We start from the raw sequence: 22,384 nt of genomic DNA on the forward strand, positions 1-22,384 counted from the left end.
ATTGGCTAGGCAATTATGCAGATTATCAATACTGAGAACAGATTGGTGGAAATGATCAGCTGACAGAATCCAAGATGGCTGCGCCCATGCAGACACTTGGAGGGAAGTTTGGTTTGTAATCCATGTGGTAATGAAAACAGTAATGGCGGCGCCGGCCACCGGAGACAGGAGGCGCCAGGCTGACAGATGCACATCCAACCACGCGGACACAGCGGAGGCCGCGGCTGACGTAATCGCCACTCAGACACTCTGCATGCAGAAGTTCAGGGACGGCGGCGGAGGCCGCGGGAGACGCCATGCCAGGTGTAATATGGCGTTTACTGTGACAGCGTCCCAGAGTGACAGGAGAGGATACAGGAATGTACACATCAGGATAACAGATGGGATCCGGTCCTGGAGCGCTGAGCCAGCCTTAGGAGGCATCTGATGGGTAAGAAATGGCGTCCAGATACCCGGATCGTGACAGGGCGCACCACCATACTGGACAGAGATTTGATAATTTAAGAAAATATATCCTAATTGTCCGAATTCTGGTTTGTTCATCATGTGTTATTTCATTTACACTGAGACCAGTGCCGGGTCGCTCCTGTTCTTTTTCCCCTGGCAGTAGCTTTGTCAGTCTCTCCAGATATATCCAAGGTACTGTAACAGTGTGCAGCTGTGAATATAAAAGCACTTCACTGTATACTCGTACAAATTCCAGCATAGTACTGGATCTATTTTTTAAATTAACCGAAGAAAATGTGAGACTTTGGCCCTAGTCCTGGTATCATATTGTTTCAAGAGGAAGACAGACTGATTGAGATATCTAGGAGTCAGAAACCCCAGATGTAAAAATACTGATCTAGAGCAGTAAAACTAGGCCCAAATGAGAAGATATACCAACCAACTCAAATGTAGGATGATAGCAAGGTCATATGTGATAGCCGGGCTGCGCCAGGTCCGTCAGTCATTTTAAAGCATTGCATGCCAGGCTGTCTCGTCACATAAGCAAGCAGTTTATTCACAGTTCAGACAGGGTTATCACGACAATAACATTGAATTTCTTGTTCTTCCCTCTCCAGCACAAGATTCATATGGGTTACATCAGGTTAGCATTTCCTTCCATTCGCTTCACTGGCAATAACAGCATAAACAATGATGGGACAGCATTACATTCATACCTGCGCAGTCTCTGGGAATCAGTAGTGCGGGGGCTGCAAACTGAAATTCGTTTCCCCCAATTCACTTAGGGATATCTGCAGTCTATATAAATGGGATTTCTCACGGACTCATCACTGGGGGCCTTCCGCCGCACGTGGTTTCCTACCACTCACCCAGATAGTGCTCTCCCGAAGACTCACACCTCCTGTACTGCTTCTTGGGTACCCCTGTTACACTGCAGATATGGTCTGTCTCTCTCTTCATAGCAATACCCACATGCTGCTCTTCTCTCCATAATGCCAGGGACCATGGAACTCATTTTTGCGTGTCCACGGTCCCCAGACTGCGTTTCTCCTGGACACTAGCCTGTGTCCTCCATCTCAGTCCTCAGCTCACACTGAACTCTAGCCTGTGCTTTGTTCCTTATCCTAAAAACCCCCTACACTTCCTGTCCTAACCCCCTACATGTGGCAGGATCTGCCAGAACAGGTTTTACTGGTTTTGGGCCATGAACTCCAACACTCACTGATAAGAATCAAATGGCTTTTGGAACTTTCCAATATCTGTTAACATTCCAGTATGCCACACATATAGTAGTTCTTTGTGCATCCATGTCCCTCACCAATCACTGCATTGTTGAGCCCAGGATATCCAAAAATTCTGTCTGGTTCTAGAAAAGTGGATTTGATCCCTAACACCCCCCTACCCATCTATGAGATGAGAATGTAAAAGAATTTTCCCAGTGTCATACACCCCTGAAGGTATAGATTGCTTCAATAAAGTCATATAGATAAGCATACCATACTCCTCAACCATTAATGTCTTAGAAGAGGTTCCACTGTAGGCTCCTTCCACTGTTACTGTGTATTGCCCAGGTTCTTGGTCATCGAGTAGTGGGATCTCTAACTTCACAAAGCCATTCTCTGTTTTCTGATTATTCCACTGAAACATTCGATTTCCAGCAGAATCCTAAATGCAAGTTGGATATTAATTATTTATTTATTACCAGTTATTTATATAGTGCACACATATTCCGCAGCACTTTCCAGAGAATATTTGTCCATTCACATCAGTCCCTGCCCCAATGGAGCTTACAATCTATATTACAATACGTACATGCACACACACTAGGGTTAAGTAGAGATGAGCGGATTCGGTTTTACTCGGTTCTCAAAACGGCATCTTATTAAAACACGTGACATCCGTGAGCCAATAAGATGCCGTTTTGAGAACTGAGTAAAACCGAATCCGCTCATCTCTAAACTTGAAAGTATATTTTTTTGGATTGTTGGAGGAAACCGAAGTACCCAGAGGAAGCCCACGCAAGTACGGGGAGAATATACAAACTCCAAACAGTTGGGGCCGTGGTCGGAATCAAACCCACAACCTCAGTGCTGTGAGGCAGTTTTGCTAACCATTACACCATCCGTACTGCCCAATGTATACATTGCATTGTCAAAGCAAGTACATTAAAGAAAAAAATAGCCTAAAATACATTGATACACCAACAATGGCTACGACATTAATCTTAATAGGCTTGCGATTAAAAAATAAATAAAGAAATACTGTTTGAGCTCTTGTATATATACAGATTATGAAAGATCGAATACAATTGTATGTTTGCATACAGGTCAGTTTAGTCAGTATGTACAAAAATGAATTTAAGATACAAAATACACAAAACTCATGCATAGCATAGGATTGCTCACCTGTACATAGATTGTAGGATACTGGGTGGAGAGAATAAGAGATAAAAAATAATACATTTTATTACTCATGGTAAAGAGAAAAAACACACACACAAAAAAAAAAAAAACACCCTTTGAACACTATGGATATATTATTAGCGTAGTACAGGAGAAAGTGTATGTGACAAAAATGAGAGATGCAGAAGAGGTGGGTAGGGACGATAAAACTTTACACTTCAATCAGGGGCGGTGTAAGAGAGGAGGGGGCCCGTGTGCAGGCTCCGTGCGGGCTTCCTCTCTTCCGGCGGTGCAGTAGACTCTGGCTTAGTGCCAGAGGCTACTGCAGATGGACAGCTCTACTGTGCAGCGACATGAAAATATGCTAATGCCGCAGGAGGCGTCTGAGGGATAAAGACGCCTCCTGCCAGCATTGCAGATCCGAGTGCTGCATCCTAAGAGGCAGCATCATATTGTCTGCGAGACCATTTGCTATCTGAGTAGCCCTGAGCATACTCAGATTGTCCCTCGCCGCTCTATAGCCAATGGGCAGGAAGTCTGCATTGGAAGACACAGACCCCATCCTCAGCATCCCCAGAAAATGAGGCAAGGGTTTTAGGAACGGTAGCCCGATTGACAGGGGGTGATGCGTGCAATGACGCAGGATCCATTCTGCACATGCGCTCCACCATCAGAGATGTACCCAGACCACTGGATGTGTGTACATATCTGAATTAGGACCATGATCACTATGTCGGCATAGAACATGGTGACATTGATGAAATATTGACATGGTGAGATTGTCGAAATTGTGGTTTTAAGGGGAGCGTATTCCTAACCCCTAAGTCTAACATTAACATTCTCTCCATGTCAGCATTTCCAAGTGTAAACATTTATGACATTTTAACTGTGTCGACATCATATTTGTTGACATTCTGAAGGTGAACAACTTGGCTGCATACCGCAGGATAAAGTGGTGGATTGCATTATCAAAAGAATATTGATCCTCAAATGTGAAACGATGACACACAAAAATAAAGGGAACGCTAAAATTACACATCCTAGATCTGAATGAATGAAATATTCTTATTAAATACTTTGTTCTTTACATAGTTGAATGTGCTGACAACAGAATCACACAAAAATTATCAATGGAAATCAAATTTATTAACCCATGGAGGTCTGGATTTGGAGTCACCCTCAAAATGAAAGTGGAAAAACACACTACAGGCTGATCCAACTTTGATGTAATGTCCTTAAAACAAGTCAAAATGACGCTCAGTAGTGTGTGTGGGCTCCACGTGTCTGTATGACCTCCCTACAACGCCTGGGCATGCTCCTGATGAGGTGGCGGATGGTCTCCTGAGGGATCTCCTTCCAGACCTGGACTAAAGCATCCGCCAACTCCTGGACAGTCTGTGGTGCAACGTGGCGTTGTTGGATGGAGCGAGACATGATGTCCCAGATGTGCTCAATTGGATTCAGGTCTGGGGAACGGGCGGGCCAGTCCATAGCATCAATGCCTTCGTCTTGCAGGAACTGCTGACACACTCCAGCCACATGAGGTCTAGCATTGTCTTGCATTAGGAGGAACAAAGTGCCAACTGCACCAGCATATGGTCTCACAAGGGGTCTGAGGATCTCATATCGGTACCTAATGGCAGTCAGGCTACCTCTGGCGAGCACATGGAGGGCTGTGCGGCCCCCCAAAGAAATGCCACCCCACACCATTACTGACCCACTGCCAAACCGGTTATGCTGGAGGATGTTGCAGGCAGCAGAACGTTCTCCTTGGCGTCTCCAGACTCTGTCACGTCTGTCACATGTGCTCAGTGAGAACCTGTGAAGAGCACAGGGCGCCAGTGGCGAATTTGCCTATCTTGGTGTTCTCTGGCAAATGCCAAATGTCCTGCACGATGTTGGGCTGTAAGCACAACCCCCACCTGTGGACGTCGGGCCCTCATACCACCCTCATGGAGTCTGTTTCTGATCGTTTGAGTAGACGCATGCACATTTGTGGCTTGCTGGAGGTCATTTTGCAGGGCTCTGGCAGTGCTACTCCTGTTCCTCCTTGCACAAAGGCGGAGGTAGCGGTCCTGCTGCTGGGTTGTTTCCCTCCTACGGCCTCCTCCACATCTCCTGATGTACTGGCCTGTCTCCTGGTAGTGCCTCCATGCTCTGGACACTACACTGACAGACAAAGAAAACCTTGCCACAGCTCACATTGATGTGCCATCCTGGATGAGCTGCACTACCTGAGCCACTTGTGTGGGTTGTAGGGAGGTCATACAGGCACGTGGAGGCCACACACACAACTGAGCCTCATTTTGACTTGTTTTAAGGACATTACATCAAAGTTGGATCAGCCTGTAGTGTGTTTTTCCACTTTCATTTTGAGGGTGACTCCAAATCCAGACCTCCATGGGTTAATAAATTTGATTTCCATTGATAATTTTTGTGTGATTTTGTTGTCAGCACATTCAACTATGTAAAGAACAAAGTATTTAATAAGAATATTTCATTCATTCAGATCTAGGATGTGTTACTTTAGTGTTCCCTTTATTTTTTTGAGCAGTATATATATATATATATATTAGTGCTGGGCAACGATTAAAATTTCTAATCGTGATTAATCGCAGGATTTTCTGCGATTAATAGCGATTAATCGTATTGTTAGGCACTAAATTCAATAATGAATTCAAAAGTGGTGTATTGCGCACTTTTAGTACTTCTATATGAACAACAGTGCAATAGCATTTGGTTTGCAGTTTTCCCTTTACACAGTAGCATTTAAAAACAGAAAAACAGAAAAGAAAATTGCGTGAGGTCCCCCCTCCTATGTATAACCAGCTTCGGGCTCTTTGAGCCGGTCCTGGTTGTAAAAATACAGGAGGGGAAAAGCACAGGGGTTCCCCCATATTTTTACAACCAGCACCGGGCTCTGCGCCTGGTTCCAAAAATATGGGGGACAAAAGATGTAGGGGTCCCCCGTATTTTTAAAACCAGCACCGGGCTCCACTAGACAGAGAGATAATGTCACAGCCAGGGGACACTTTTATATAGGTCCCTGCGGCCGTGGCATTACCCCCCCAACTAGTTACCCCTAGCCGGGGTTCCCTGGAGGAGTGGGAACCCCTTCAATCAAGGGGTCCCCCCCTCCAGGCACCCAAAGGCCAGGGGTGAAGCCCGAGGCTGTCCCCCCCCCCATCCGTGGGCGGTGAATGGGAGGCTGATAGCCTTTGTGTAAAAAATAGAATATTGTTTTTTTGTGGTAGAACTACAAGTCCCAGCAAGCCTCCCCCGCAAGCTGGTACTTGGAGAACCACAATGTGTGTTGTGGACAAGCTTAACAGAGTCTCAGTCTCAAGAGGTTTTGGCGGCTGGTGGCTTCCTCTTCTCCGGCGGCATCCAGCGGCTTCTCCATCCAGGGGGTCAGATGAATTACTGCTTCCGGCGCAGCAGCAGCAGCAGAAGCGTTAACTCAGTTAAAAATATTAATCGCAGTTATTGTCTTATGGAGTTAACGCGTTAATAACGCGTTAACTTGCCCAGCACTAATATATTGTATATTGTATATATATATATATACTGATAGAGACAGCATTTTTCCATGTGAAAGTAATGTGGAGGATCCAGACCAGGTTTTGGAAGCAGTAGCAGAATCCCAGGTGTGTGATCAGCAACACCTGGGATTTCCTGATGTAAGGGCTTCCAGGACAGAGTCACCTTGTTCCTGACGGCAGTTAGTGTCCAGGTGATAGGCCGGAGTGTGTGGGTTAGACTAAGGACCACTGGAGCCTATCAAGAGTGCTATGCTGAAAGTGACTGTATGCTACTGCCTGTAATACCGACTGCATATGGATGTAACTTGCTATGTGGTGACCTGCCGTGCAAAGTAAACACCGAAAGTGTACATCTGAGTCCCCGTGTTTGTGCACATTGTCACAAGTGGTGGAGAATGCGAGCAAGGACACGGTGTATAGCAGAAACTGTTGGTAAGCATACCGGTGTTTATACTGCAAGTTTTTCCCTTTTCTTTTCTTCCTCTCTGGTTATGCAGTGCAAGTGGCAGCCTTAAAGGGCCATAGCATTATAGACAGACTGTTTGCTGTTATGTGTTAAATAGCCAGCAAAACAGGCGGGTGTCGGCATGGACTGTTTGATAAGCCTGGCACATTATATTAAACCTCCTACATTTGTCCTTAAAGGGGCCACGCAGGGCAATTTGGAGGAATTGCTAAAACAATTTGCAGAACTTGCAGCTGGGCAACAAACCCAGATTCAGATGTTACATGAGGGCCAACGAGCCCAGGCTGAAAGACAGCAAACTCAAATTCAAATGTTGTGCGATGAGTTAAAAGTGCTTAAAAAATCTGAGCCAGAGCGGGAAAGGCTACTACAGCTCACCCCAGCGGATGATATAGAGGCTTTCCTTTGCACGGTTGAGCGCACGGTCACGTGGTTGGGATGGCCTGTGAAGGAATGGTCAGACAGGCTGGCTCCCTGTTTAACAGGGGTGGCACAGCGGGTGTATGTGGACATGACTGTGGCTGAGGCACGCTCCTATCCTGGCCTGAAAAAGGCTATACTGGATAGGATTGGAGTGACGGGGCCCAGCAAAGCCCAAGAATTCAATGACTGGTGGCTGGAGGGCTCTGAGCCTCCAGGGATTCAGCTGGCCAAACTAGCCCGACTGGCAAGGGCCTGGTTGTAGCCAGATAAAAACTCTGCAGTACAGATTGTGGAGGTAGTTGCACTGGACCAGGCTATGCCGGTGTTAGACCGCTCGGTGCAGCAGTGGGCCCTTCAGGCTGACCCCCATACATTTGAGGAGTTGGCAGTGGTGATTGAGCGGCACCTGACCCTAGGAAAGCTGAATAAAGCCAGGTCAGGATACCGGCCAACACCTAAACCCAGAACTCAGGTCCCAGTGGTTAAACCAAAGGCTCTGCCACCCTTTGTGTGCTTTGAGTGCGGCGAGCCTGGTCATGTGCGGCAGGACTGCCCGAAACAGGGCGAACCGATGGATTGCAGTGCGGGGAAAATGGCTTGGCCGTTGGTCAGAATGGCGGCAGCGGGGGTATCCCAAGCAGAGTCCTCCCTGTTCCGAGTGCAGGTGGAAAACCGGGATATTTGGGCCCTGGTGGATACCGGCAGTGAGCTCACCATAGTCGCGGCCAACGTGGTTCCTCCAGGAGCTGACAAGGTCCAGCCTCCTGTCAAAATGTTGTGCATCAATGGCGATGTGGAGGATTACCCACGTGTCTACTTACCCCTGACTGTTCAAGGTCGGTCGTTAAAGGTGGTAGCGGCGGTGACCTCCAGACCCCCGTATCCGCTGATCCTAAGCCAGATCTTTCCATTGCTGCAGGAGCTGGTTACCTGGCATGATACCAACAGCAACTCAGATCCCAGAGACCAGAAACTACCAAAGTTTAGCATCCTGGAGAGAGGCTGATGGTCCCAGACCACCCCAAGAGACTGAGTCCGAGGCCCATTGGAACCTAGTTGGTGAGAAGATATCAATGCAGGACTTTGTGAGAGATCAACGCGATGACAGCAACTTCGCACACGCCTTTGAGACTGTTAAGTAGTTAATGGCAGGGTAGTTGATGCTTTACCATCAGAGGGTGTACCATATTATGTGTTGAAAAATTATTTGCTATATCATGTCGCTACTTTACAAGGGAAAAAGGTAGATCAGCTCTTGGTTCCCCGAAAACTGGAGTGGTTGGTGTTAGAAGCTGCCCATACGCATTTGTGGGGTGGCCACATAGGGGAGGAGAAAACACTCCAACGCGCCAGTTAAGGTTCTTTTGGCCCGGCATCTATGCTTCCGTTATGAGGTATTGTCAGGAATGCCCAGTCTGCCAGAGGACAGCCCCACGGCCAGAGTGTAGAGCTCCACTGGTACCCCTCCCTGTCATTTCCATACCTTTTGTGCGGATTGGTATGGATCTGATAGGGCCAGTGGAAAAATCTACTCTAGGGCACCAATACATATTGGTGGTAGTTAATTATGCCACAAGGTACCCAAAGGCTATACCCCTGCGCAATGTGAAATCTGGCACTATTGCCAGAGAATTACTAACCATGTATATCCAGTTAGGAACACCGAAAGAGGTCTTAACGGACCAAGGTACACCTTTCGTGTCTAAACTCATGAAATATTTATGTTGGTTACTAAACGTAGACAGGATTACCACCTCGGTGTTCTACCCGCAGACAGATGGCCTGGTAGAAAGATTTAATAAAACCCATAAGCAAATGATAAAGAGGGCAGTGTCGCAAGAAAAACGAGATTTGGATCTGCTCCTACCTTACTTGATGATTGCGGTCAGAGAGGTACACCAATCCTCTACAGGGTTTAGTCCCTTTGAGCTCCTCTATGGGAGGCAGCCCAGAGGAATTCTAGATCTCTTAAAAGAAGGGTGGGAAGAACAACCATGCCAGGACCCTATTGTCGTTCAGTTTGTCGCCCAGTTATACGGCCGTCTAAGACAGATTGCGCCACTACTGAATAACCACATGGAAAGGGCCCAATGTCAGAAACAGAGGCATGGCATCACCTCAGTCAACCGGTCCTTTAATCCAGGAGACAAAGTGTTACTGCTGGTGCCCACCACAGAAAACAAGATGTATGCACAATGGTGGGGCCCTTATGAGATCATCGAGGCAGTGGGACCGGTCAATTACAGGGTCTAACAGGAGGGTAGAAGGAGGGAGGTACAAGTCTACTATGTAAACCTGTTAAAACCCTGGAAGGAAATTGCCAAATCGGCCTACTTTGGTAGCTAAAAAGATTTCAGAATGCCATGTGCCCATTGAAGTCACGCTTGCTCCTGAGCAGAAACTGGAAGTAGTGAACTTGATGAAACGCTATCAAGATGTGTTTTCTGCCATTCTGGGAAAGACACAGATCATCCAACATGATGTGGTGACTCTGCCCGGGGTGGTAATTAAGCAGAGGCCATATTGCATACCCAAAGTGATGCAGGCAGCGGTAAAGCAGGAGGTGGATGAGATGTTAAGCCTAGGGGTTATAGAGGAATCCACCTGTGAGTGGAATAATCCAATTGTCCTGGTACCAAAGCCTTCAGGTGCCTTACGGTTCTGCAATGACTTCCGTAAATTAAATCAAGTGTCCCGGTTTGAATCTTGCCCTATGCCCTGAGTGGATAAGTTGGTAGAAAATTTAGCCAATAGTCAATATCTCACTACACTTGATTTGACAAAAGGTTATTGGCAGATTCCGTTAACAGAAGCTGCTAAGGCAAAAACAGCCTTCTCTACCCCAGAAGGCTTATTCCAATATAAAATGCTCCCATTTGGTTTACATGGTGCCCCAGCAACCTTCCAGAGAGCTATGAATAAGTTGCTGTGGCCCCACAGGGAATATGCGACTGCATATTTACATGACATCGTTATTTTCAGCTCTGATTGGGAGTCACACCTACCAAAGGTAGAAGCCGTTTTACAGTCTCTACGGGCACACGGGTTTACCGCCAACCCTGAGAAATGTGCCATTGGTATGATTGAGGCCAAGCATTTGGGGTACATTGTGGGCAGAGGACAGGTTAAACCTCAGCCTAGTAAGGTAGAAGCAGTCCTCACCTGGTCTAGACCTAAATATAAATCACAACTTAGGACATTTCTCGGTTTGGTCGTATATTATCACAGGTTCATTCTAGAGATGAGCGGGTTCGGTTCTCTGAGAACCGAACCCTACCGAACTTCACGTGTCAAACACTGTTCCGAGCCAGGCTCGGTTGTTCCCGCCTGACTCTGAAAACCCAAACGAGGCAAAACGTCATCATCCCGCTGTCGGATTCTCGCAAGATTTGGATTCCATATAAAGAGCCGCGCGTCGCCGCCATTTTCACTCGTGCATTGTAGAGGGTACAGAGAGGACGTGGCTACGTTCTCTGTGTCAAATCTCAGTATCAGTACTCAGTATCAGTGCTTATTGCTGCTCAGTAATACTAGTACAGTGTCTCTCTTGTGCTGCATCTTGCTGCTGTAGGGTGCTGTGGTAGTAGTGTCCTGTGACTGTGCATCGGTCATCATCATTCCAGTCACAGTGGTATCTGGGGGGTGACAGTTCCAGAGTGCTTTTGTGCTGCTCACTAATACTAGCACAGTGTCTTGTGCTGTATCGTGCTGCTCAGTGTCAGTTCTCAGTAGTATCAGTGCTCAGTATCATCAGTGCTCAGTGTCTTGTGGTGCTCAGTAATACTACATTACTAATACTAGTACAGTGTCTTGTGCTAATCATGCTGCTCAGTGTCGGTTCTCTGTAGTATCATTAGTGCTCAGTATCATTAGTGCTCAGTATCATTAGTGCTCAGTATCATTAGTGCTCAGTAGCATTAGTGCTCAGTAGCATTAGTGCTCAGTATCATCAGTGCTCAGTATCATCAGTGCTCAGTATCATCAGTGCTCAGTATCATCAGTGCTCAGTGTCTTGTGGTGCTCAGTAATACTACATTACTAATACTAGTTCAGTATCTTGTGCTAATCGTGCTAAGTGTCAGTTCTCAGTAGTATCATGTCAGAACAAAATGTTTTGGAAATTGTGGAGGTGTCTTCCCCAAGAGCAGTCTATACCAGGTACTCAGGATTGCCTTGAGTGGTTTCATCCCATTAGGATGGAGACAGAATGGCTGGATAGCCTAGGAAATAAGATTCCTCAGAGTTCATTAGGGCATACTCTATTAAGTTGCTTGAAAAAAGCTACGAAGAATGCTCTAGATATGGATCAGTCCATTTCATCTAGGACCCCCTCAGCTGCTGATACACAGGTCTTGCAGGCCAACGCGAACATCGATGCCGACACAGGGATCAACACAGAAGTTAGAGGGGGGCACTATGATAGATTGGAATATAAAATTCAGCAATTTATCAATGCCATTAGGGATGTGTTAGAAATACCTATACAAATAGAGGAAAATTCTTGTATGCTAACTGCAAAATCATTAGTGACATTCCCGGTTTCGGAAGAGTTGAATACCCTATTTGAAAGATCCTGGTTAAACCCAGAAGAGGTTTTTCACATCCCCAATAAAGTACTTAAGACATATCCCTTTCCTGAGGGGGATAGAAGGAGATGGGAGATTCCTCCCATAATGGACATTTCAGTGTCCAGGCCATCAGGGGTAATTACATTACCTGTACCAGGCTCAGCCTCGTTAACGGAGCCGACTGACCGCAAGATAGAGACAACTCTAAAATCCATTTACACGGTTACTGGAGCCGCCCTTAGGCCCACTATTGCATGCACTTGGGTAGCTAGGGCTATGTTAAAATGGTCAGACAATTTAATAGTAGACCTTCACACAATCCATAGGGATGATGTTGTCTTGATTCTAGGTCACATAAAGGATTCAACTAAATTCATGGTGAAAGCCATGAGGGACATTGGGCTGATGAATTCTAGAGCTTCCTCCATGGCAGTAGCGGCTCGCAGAGGTCTCTGGATCCGCCAATGGAATGCAGACGCTGTATCCAGAGGTACCTCCCCTTCGCAGGTGAGTCACCGCTTGGGGACACTCTGAATTCAAATCCTTCCGCAGCACCACCTGTGGAAAGACGTAACTATGCTTCTCTGATGCAGTCCCCTTCGGCTGCCAGATCGAGAAAATTCGGGAGGGCCTACTTCTGCACGAGGCTAGGCCATAGAAAGAGCAGAAAGTCTGCACCCACTACAGGTGCACGGGTTCAGAGGTTGGATTCTACTCCCTTAGCGTCCTCAGCATGATGCGGAAGGACTCCCATGTGGGGTCCACTGGGGGAAGGATCTCATCTACATCACTACAGGGGAGACTTGGTGATTATTATTATATCCCGGGTAATAAAAATTATTACCCAGGGTTACAAACTGGATTCAGGAGTTTCCCCCAGGCTGTTTGTTTAATCAGCCCTGCCAATTGTTAGGACAGTGGGTTTGTCCCTGTCATATAAAAAAAAAGTTTTTTTAAAAGTGCCATCATGTCTGACACTTGAGTGCCACTCCTAGATGGGCCAGGTGTTTGTGCCGCATACTTGTGTCGCTTAGCTTAGTCATACAGCTACCTCATTGCCCTGTTACTTCTTGGTACATATGGGACAGCTACTTCTTGGCATCATGTGCTGTTTGGGGACTATTTTTTTTTAAAGTGCCATCCTGTCTGACACTTCCGTATATGTCCAGTGGTACTGCCATTTGATATAATTCCCGTGATACTGGCTTTTAATTTTAGTGATTTTGTCATTTTCTTCCAGTGATTTGTACCAATAATACCATTGATTAGAACGAATAATTCCTGTGATACTGTCTTTTAATTCTAGTGATTTTGTCATTTTCTTCCAGTGATTTGGACTAATAATTCCATTGATTATAACAAACCGTTCCAGTTATACTGCCTTATAATTCACATGATACTGGAGTCTAATTCTAGATGGGCCAGGTGTTTGTGTCGCTTAGCTTAGCCATCCAGCGACCTTGGTGCACCTCTTTTTTTTCTTTGCATCATGTGCTATTTGGGGACTTTTTTTTTTTTTTTTAAGTGCCATCCAATCTGACACTGCAGTGCCACTCCTAGATGGGCCAGGTGTTTGTGCCAACTCACTTGGGTCGCTTAGCTTAGTCATCCAGCGACCTCTGTGCAAATTTTAGGACTAAAAATAATATTGTGAGGTGTTCAGAATCGACTGGAAATGAGTGGAAATTATTGTTATTGAGGTTATTAATACTATAGGATCAAAAGAACCCACAAATTCTATGATTTTAGCTGTTTTTGAGGTTTTAAAAAAAAATCGCCCGAATCCAAAACGCATCCGAATCCAAAACCCGAAACAGTGGTTTTGCCAAAATGCGTCCGAATCCAAAACACGACCACGGACCCGAATCCAAAACACAAAACACAAAAACTGCCCACTGCACATCTCCTAACCGAATGTCTTAAAAAACAATTCGTAGACAAGAAAACGTGGTCTAGACCAGTGGATTTAAGACGAGCTTTGTGTACTGAGCCTGTCTTGCAAGCTCCTGACTTTAAAAATCAATTTGTGTTACAAACTGATGCCTCCAGGACAGGATTAGGAGCAGTCCTATCCCAAGAGGTAGATGGAGAGGAGCAGCCCATCCTCCACCTTAGCCGTAAATTATTGCCCAGGAAGCGCAGGTACTCAATTGTAGAGCAGGAGTGCTTGGCCATTAAATGGGCAGTTGAGCCATTAAGGTATTATTTATTGGAGCGAGAGTTTTTGTTGGTCACAGACTATGCACCCTTACAGTGGATGCATACAAAGAAAGAGGTGAATGCTTGTGTGACCCGTTGGTTTTTGGCCTGCGGCCATTTAAGTTTGAGGTGAAGTCCGGGGAAACAGCACCTCAATGCCGATGCCCTTTCCAGGAGGTTTGTAGGTCCTGTTCCTCCAAGCAAGCCTATGGTGAAGTTAGGGGAGGAGGAGGAAGGCGAGGTGGGTGACCTCTGGAAGGTGGTGGAAGGCTGTGTACCTGGGTGGATGACACAGGTAGGGGTGGGCGAGGCAGAGAGCTTGCCTGAAAAAAGTGTAGCTTCACCAGGGTGGTTGAAGCTAAGTGGGGAGGAGTGTGGCAGAGACAGCAGTTTTCCATGTGAAAGTTATGTGGAGGATCAAGACCAGGTTTTGGAAGCAGTAGCAGATTCCCAGGTGTGTGATCAGCAGCACCTGGGATTTCCTGATATAAGGGTTTCCAGGACAGTCACCTTGTTCCTGACAGCAGTTAGTGTCCAGGTGATATGCCGGGGTGTGTGGGTTAGACTAAGGACCACTGGAGCCTATCAAGAGTGCTATGCATAAAGTGCCTGTGTGCTACTGCCTGTAATACCGACTGTATATGGATGTAACTTGCTATGTGGTGACCTGCCATGCAAAATAAACACTGAAAGTGTTCATCCAAGTCCCTGTGTTTGTGCACCTTGTCACTATATATATATATATATATATATATATATATATATATATATATATTATATAAAGAAGGTGAAAACAGCGCCTACTAGTGCAGTATATTAGGATTCTTCAAATGAAAACCTCCACCAGTTCAATAACACCCTTAGAAAAGCGCAAGTTCCATCATGAGTGGAGTTAACCACTTAATTAAATCGCACGCTCTCAAAATAGGAATTCCCGAACTGGATAGATTTCTCCCTTCAGCTCCAGAACCTCATGGTACTTCTAATGCTCAATGATCACCAATGAAATCAAAGAAGGTAGCCGAAATAGTGTAATAAAGTTTTAACACCAGTTTAATTGTTAAAAAAGCAAATACCCGTACATCAAAATAATGTAAATGATACTCCTGATGAAGTCCAGGCTTGATATGCCATAAGGACGAAACGCGTTGAGGAACAGAGACCGAACTGTATCTACTACACATCAGATAAGGTATTTTTACATTATATTGATGTACGGGTATTTGCTTTTTTAACCATTAAACTGGTGTTAAAACTTTATTACACTATTTCCACTACCTTCTTTCTTTTCATTGGTGATCATTGAGCATTAGAAGTACCATGAGGTTCTGGAGCTGAAGGGAGAAATCTATCCAGTTCGGGAATTCCCATTTTGAGAGCGTGCGATTTAATTAAGTGGTTAACTCCACTCATGATGTTACTTGCGTTTTTCTAAGGGTGTTATTGAACTGGTGGAGGTTTTCATTTGAAGGATCTTAATATACTGCACTAGTAGGCGCTGTTTTCACCTTCTTTCTAGATCCATCAAAACAGACCGACTGAACACCGGTCACCTGGATTACGGCTGCCACCCTGTCAGAGGGAGTGTGGATTGGAGACAGAGAAATTGGACATTACCACTGTCTCTGGACTAAGACTCTCTTTATTTTCACTCATTTGGTGTAGCGCTAAGTACCACCTTTTCACCGATATATATTTATATATATATATATATATATATATATATATACACACACACATACACACACACACATACATAAACACACACACTTACGTAAAGGTAGGAATACAGGGGGTCATTCCAACCTGATCACTCGCTGCAGTTTCTCGCAGCGCAGCAATTGGGTCGGAACCACGCATGCACTGGCACCACAGTGCGCCGGCGCATGCCAGCCGTCGTTGCCTAGCAATTGCCTCTGAGGCAGAGGCGGTCGCTGGGCAGGAGGGGGCTGGACGGCGGCGTTAAGCCGCCGTTTAGGGGGCGCAGTCTGGCCAACGCAGGCGTGGCCAGACCATTGGTGGGGGCTGGTCACGGTGGCTGTGTGACATCACACGCAGCTGCTGCGGGCCAGGGAGCGATGAGTTGCTCCCGGCCAGCACGCTAAAGCTGCGCTGGTCGGGAGTTTCTCTTCAAGTGCAAAGGCATCGCCGCTATGCAATGTCTTTGCACTTCTGTGGGGGGGGGGGCGGAACTGACATGAGGGGCAGATTAGCCATGTGCTGGGCGTCCCCCCGCATGTCTCTATTCCAGATCGTAGCCCTGCAAAATTTTGCAGGGCTACAATCAACTCGGAATGACCCCCATACTGTAGATGAAGCAGCCATGTGTCCCAAGAGGGACTCTAGTACACAGTATATTCATTTTCTAGATTGGGGGGAAATAATCTGCTCACTCATATATCTCTTAATTTAATTAGTTTTACAGCTGGCACAAAAAAAACTTTCAGAGTCAGAACATTTTGATCTAGAAATTCACAACACATTTCGGAAACCGCACTCACCGTCTCCTCCACCGGTTTCAAGTTGTTCTGTAGAGTAAACACATAACAGCGCACTGTGCACAAGAAACAGACGTTAGTGGTAACAGAATAAAATACACGGAACACAAAGAACAGATACAGGATGTGTGACTGAGAGGCCTAAACAAAAGCCCCTATGAAGGATCTGTGAAAATAGGTACAAAATGAGAACGGCAGCTTGGCCCGGTCACAGCGTTTTCCTGCACTTTCCCACCTGTGCTACAGAACTGTATGGGCTGCTATGGTAACGCCACTTCTATTCTCTCTTGCATCATTTTTCATACATGTCTTCACATGCACGGTTGCAATACTTATAGCACGCTCTGAATTAATTATTGCTATTACACATAGGAATAAATTAATACTAACGAGCAGAGAAAACACAATGGCCCTCATTCTTAGTTGATCGCTCGCTAGCTACTTTTAGCAGCCGTGCAAACGCATAGTCGACGCCCACAGGGGAGCGTATTTTTGCTTTGCAGGAGTACGAACGCCTGTGCAGCCGTGCATCAGCAAACACAATTACCCGGCCCCAGGTCTGATGGAGGGGCCCTGGTCCCCCCCCCCCCCCCCCCCACAATTAGCTGATTATGAAGTTCTCTTGTGCCATCTCCTATATAATAGCCCAGATCTGTGACTTTGTGACTCATTTGCTAATGCTTGGCGGAGTCACAACACTGGGCGGAGTTAGTCAAATGAGTCACAGTTCTGGGCAAATCTATAGGAGACTAGGAGCAGAAGCAGATAGTATGGGCATGGCACAGGCAGGGGTGCATACCTCCCAGCTTTCTTCAGGCAGACAGGGGTGCATACCTCCCAGCTTTCTTCAGGCAGAAGGAGGGGGACACGCGCGGCAAAAAGGGGGCGTGGCAAACAAAATGGGGCGTGGCTTCACTGGAGGGCCCCAGTTTTTCGTCAATGAGGGGGCATGCCCAGCGCTCTGTGAGCTGCTGGCATGCCTCCAGGGGCGGATTATGAGTCCGAGGGGCCCAGGGCACTTGAGACAGGGGAGCCCTATCTCATTGCTGTGCCTGCTGTGGGGTTGGGGGCGTGACCTAATCGCGGGCCACGTGGCCACGCCCCTTATGCAAATTCCAGGATTTTTTTAATATGGAATTTTGGCCCCTCAGCTAGGGCTAAATCCAGAGGAAGTGGTCGCTCCCCCCTACACACCCGCACAGGCAGAAGAAAGCAGGGAGACTGCTGCCTCCCAGTAACACCACAGACCTGCCAACAAGCAGCAGCGTGTGCTGACTGTAGCACAATGCTGCCGCTGTTGCTGGCAGGACGGGGGAGCTTCTGAGCTGGGACAGAGCTACTCCAGCCGGGGGGCCCCCTAAAACTGTAGGGCCCATGGTACGTACCCCCTGCCCCCCCCCCCCCCCCCCCCTTAATCCAGCTCTGCTGCCGGAACCCCGGGACAGTTGGGAGGTATGGGGGTGTGTGAGGGGGTATGCCGTACAGACAGACGGGCACCGGCTCACTGTGTGCTTGACCCCCCACATCAGCATACTCAGCAGGGTCTCTCTGGCGCGGAGGAGTGTCACTTTCTGGCACACTCCATGCTTCTTAGCTGCAGTTTTGTGGGACACCTGCCGCTGTGCAGTTTCCGTACTGCCTCTGTTATCGCCAGCCCCGGCAACCCCACCGCTAGCTGCAGCGCTGCCGCCCGCAGTGAGGTGCGCCCAGCTCCTTCACACACTTTAGCCAGCGGGTAGCGCTGCAGAAGTCCGAGCTGCTTGCAGGCTCCGACCCCCTCCTCCCTCCAGCCGCAGCATCTCCTGGGAACTAACCAGTCACTCCCAGTCTCCCCTCACCACAGTGCCCAGCAGCCGCGAGGTCCGTGCCGCATGCATGCTATGACCCCCTCCTCCCTCCAGTCGCAGCGTCTCCTGGGGGCTAACCAGTCACTCCCAGTCTCCCCTTACCACAGTGCCCGGCAGCTGCGCGCGGTCTGCGGTGTGTGACTGAGAGGGGGGGACGGATGCTGACGGGCAGAGGAAGCAGGACTCCAGCCTGAGAGAGTCAGCCATGCCAAGTCTCCACCAGCAGCAGGTCCCAACAGGTTGGAGTGGAACAGCAGCAGTCAGCAGCAGTGACTCCGGTAAGACACATCTGTCTGTCACCACTGTTTTGTCCCTAATACCAATCTCTCCCGTGCCCTGTGTTCTGTCATGTCCCTGTCACCCCTGGCCTTGCCCTGCCACCCTTATCCTGGCTCTTTCACCCTTATGCTGGCCCTGTCACCCCTGTCCTGGTCCTGCCGCCCCTACCCTGGCCCTGTCACCCTTATCCTGTCCCTGTCATTTCTGTCCTGGCCCCGTCGCCCCTGTCCTGGCCCCGTCACCCCTGTCCTGGCCCCGTCACCCCTGTCCTGGCCCCGTCACCCCTGTCCTGGCCCCGTCACCCCTGTCCTGGCCCCGTCACCCCTGTCCTGGCCCCGTCACCCCTGTTCTGACCCTGTCACTCCTGTCCTGGCCCTGTTACTGCATGCCCTCCAACTACCTTTTTGGCAGGTACAGTAACCGCAGCACCTCCAGACCCCTCCTCAATGCACCACACCTCCGCACCTTCCCCTCCACCACATGCGGCACTCCACCCCTCCCCCACATGCTGTGCCTCCAGACCCCCTACACCACCCGTGGCTCCCACTCCTACGCCCCTCCACCACACACAGCACCTCCAGACCCCCTCCACCATCCACCCCCTATATATGTCTCCCCCCCACACCTGCCCCCCTCCACCGGCAGCATTTGCAGTCCCCCCCTCACCCACCCCACCCCCACCCATGGATCCCCCGCACCTCCGGACCCCCTTCCCCATCTGCCGCACCACCCATATCTGCCCCTCCCCTACCCACGGTGCCTCCGGACCCCCTAGCCCACCCCCGGCACCCCCGCCCCTTCCCATCCCACAGCACCTACGGAACCCTTCACCCATCCGCAACATCCCCGCATCTGCCCATCTCCCACCCGTGGCACCCCTGCCACTCCCCCACCTACAGTGCCTCTGGACCCCTCCCCCATTTGCAGCCCCCACTCCTCTGCTCCTCCCCCACCCGCAGCACCTCCCGACCCTCCCCCATCCGCAGTCCCCCCCGCACCCGCTACATTCTGTACATCGTGCCCTGCAGGTGCTGTTCACGCCATCGCAAGGGGCTGCGCCTCCTTCACCATCACACGCCCTTTCATTGTGCAATATTTAACCACTAACAAAGGAATGCAGGTAATACTCCATATAATACAAATATTGAACCCCAGATAGGCATGCACGGGTTAAGTGGGCGTAGCCCCTTGCGACGGTGTGAAGAGCGCCCGTAGGGCGCGATGAAGCACCTAGTATAACATAAACAGCTTTTATAAAGTAGGCTGTTTTATTATGTTTTCATATGTAACTTTAGTGGTCATTCCGAGTTGATAGCTCGCTACGGATTTTTGCAGCGCAGCAATTATAGCAGAACGGGGCTAATCTGCGCATGCACCGCAATGCGCATGCACGTCGTATGAGTACAAAGAGCATTGTGGTTTTGCACAGGTTCTAGCGACGCTTCCATTTGCACTGCCAAACACAAGGAGATTGACAGTAAGTGGGAGCTTCTGGGTGTCAACTGACCGTTTTCTGGGAGTGTTTGGAAAAACGCAGTCGTGGCCGGGTATTTGCAGGGCGGGTTTCTGACGTCATTACCGGGACCTTCGTCGCAGCAATCATCGCACAAATAAGTAACTACAGGGCTGGTCTTGTTGTGCACAAAATGTGTTTGCTGGCGCGCGGCAGCACAGGTCGTTTGCACTCCTGCAAAGTGAAAACACACTCCCCCGTGGACGGCAACTATGCGTTTGCACGGCTGCTAAAAGTAGCTAGCGAGCGATCAACTCGGAGTGAGGGCCTTAGTTGGTATATGGAGTGACAAATTAATTAGAATTCCCTAGTTGTGGTTGGGTTTGTCTGTGATGCGGATTCTTGCCTGGGTAGTGCTGTAGTGTAATGATGACGCTATCAATCAGCCAACGTCAATATTTGATTAGGCTGCTACAGGCAGCAGTATCATGGTAAACAGGCAGGACGTCACTTTCCTTCTTTTCAAGCAGGGATCTGATATTCAGTTGTTCATTGCGGAATCCTCTCTGCTCTTATTACTGTATTTCCTACTGTAATGTAGCTGATGTGTTTTACTGTATCTCATAGTAATTGTCAGCTAGAGAACTTTATATGCAAAGTAACTATTGCTGCAGTATTAATAGCTCATTAATTAATACTGTACATAAGGGGGTGGGGGGGTCTATGTACTAAGCCCTGAAGAGTGATAAATTAGAAGGAGATAAAGTACCAGCCAATCAGCTCCTTGATGTCATATTGCAGGCCGTGTTTAAAAAATGACAGATGTTGGTTGGTTGGAACTTTATCTCTGTCCACTTTCTCTCTCTCCAAGGCTTGATATATCTAACCTTAAATTGTTTAATTTAATTGAAACAAGGATTCAGTTCAAAAAGGGATAAGATTACCTAAATGATAAAAAAAAGGGGGCAGACTAGATGGGCCAAGTGGTTCCTATCTGCCGTCAAATTCTATGTTTCAAATTCTATGTAAGATGATGACTTTTAATATACAGTACAGTCAGTGGTCCCATGTGCTCCACTATAGAGAACTTGCTGTGTTTACTTAAGTTTGCATGGATTGGGGTGCACTTAGAGAATGTGGGGCCTGCCATCACCTGAATATATCCACCTCCACCACTGCTGCACAAAGGTGAGTGACATCATGAAAACTCTTTCTTGGCCAGCACACACTCTGTCCTCATTTCCAACTCTCAGTGTACGTGAAAACTGCAGAAGGAGCGGTCAGTGACCACTCTGCTTCCTCCTACAATCTGTGAGCTCACCAACCAGGAGAGAGAACAGTAGCTGGGGGGAAAAGCAATAACTTTATCTACATTGTGCCGTCTGAGAGAAGATTGGGGGTGGTGTATTATGCCTCCAAAGGAGTAAAGTATTGGAGAAGTCAGGGCCGCCATCAGGAGGGTGCTGGTCAGGGACGTGCAGTGAGCTAAATAGCTCAAGAGGCACTGGCTGGCACCAGAGCCAGATTTACATGCAATATGAGCCAAAGCGTACATCTGGGCATTATACACAGGTGCAGCAGTATAAACTCCTGGAAATTTGGTGAGTTTTGATCAGAGATGTGAGGAAATGTTAGCCAGGTGAGGCACTGCCTCACCTGCCATAGACTTTTTACTCCAGAGTTTTGGCTATACAAATTATTAGAATAATGCAAAGAAGATATTTCAAACATATTATTTGTATTTTTCATATACTATATACAGTCGAAACTCTTGCACAAACGTTAGTATAATAGAGAGAGGGAGGGGGAAAAGGGGGGAGGGAGGGGGAGGAGACCAGAGCACAGGTTGAATAGGCAAAGTTTCTGGTTATTACAACCAGTGCATAATGATGGTACCACGATAATGTAAATGAATATCACTGTAAAGAATAGGTTGTAGACTAATATGGAGGCACACCCCTGAGAGTTAAGTCATTTATGAAAAGAAGAAGTAAGGAACTCTCGTTTTTTGGGGGGCACTCATTGTAACAATGTCATCTAAAATTTAACTTTTAATTGATCTTTAAAATATGATGCCACAATACAAACAGGACACAAACCTGTACATGTATTAATAAAATAATTCACAACCGTGTTTCCGTGTGAAATGTATTGGTCACGTGTGGGAGGTGAGTGCAGTATGTAGAATATCTCCTGTACCTGATGATATCAGCATACGGGATGGACACTGTTGGTTCCTAAACCATACCCGTTTCCATAT

General features: G+C 47.7%; 1 protein-coding gene across 5 annotated transcripts in view; it reads right to left on the reverse strand.

Annotated features, from left to right (window-relative positions):
• The window catches only part of LOC135056795 (alpha-2-macroglobulin-like), a 325,812-nt gene that overhangs the window by 262,190 nt on the left and 41,238 nt on the right, over positions 1 to 22,384 (reverse strand). For all 5 annotated transcript variants that reach the window (XM_063962392.1, XM_063962390.1, XM_063962389.1 and 2 more), the window contains exons 4-6: positions 16,549 to 16,601; positions 2,853 to 2,873; positions 1,944 to 2,112 (exon numbers count right to left, since the gene is read on the reverse strand). In XM_063962392.1, the coding sequence (XP_063818462.1) occupies positions 1,944 to 2,112; positions 2,853 to 2,873; positions 16,549 to 16,601 (243 nt within the window). The remainder of the gene's footprint in view (positions 1 to 1,943; positions 2,113 to 2,852; positions 2,874 to 16,548; positions 16,602 to 22,384) is intronic.

Source organism: Pseudophryne corroboree, chromosome 3 (genome assembly GCF_028390025.1).
Source record: "Pseudophryne corroboree isolate aPseCor3 chromosome 3, aPseCor3.hap2, whole genome shotgun sequence".
NCBI lineage: Eukaryota > Metazoa > Chordata > Amphibia > Anura > Myobatrachidae > Pseudophryne > Pseudophryne corroboree.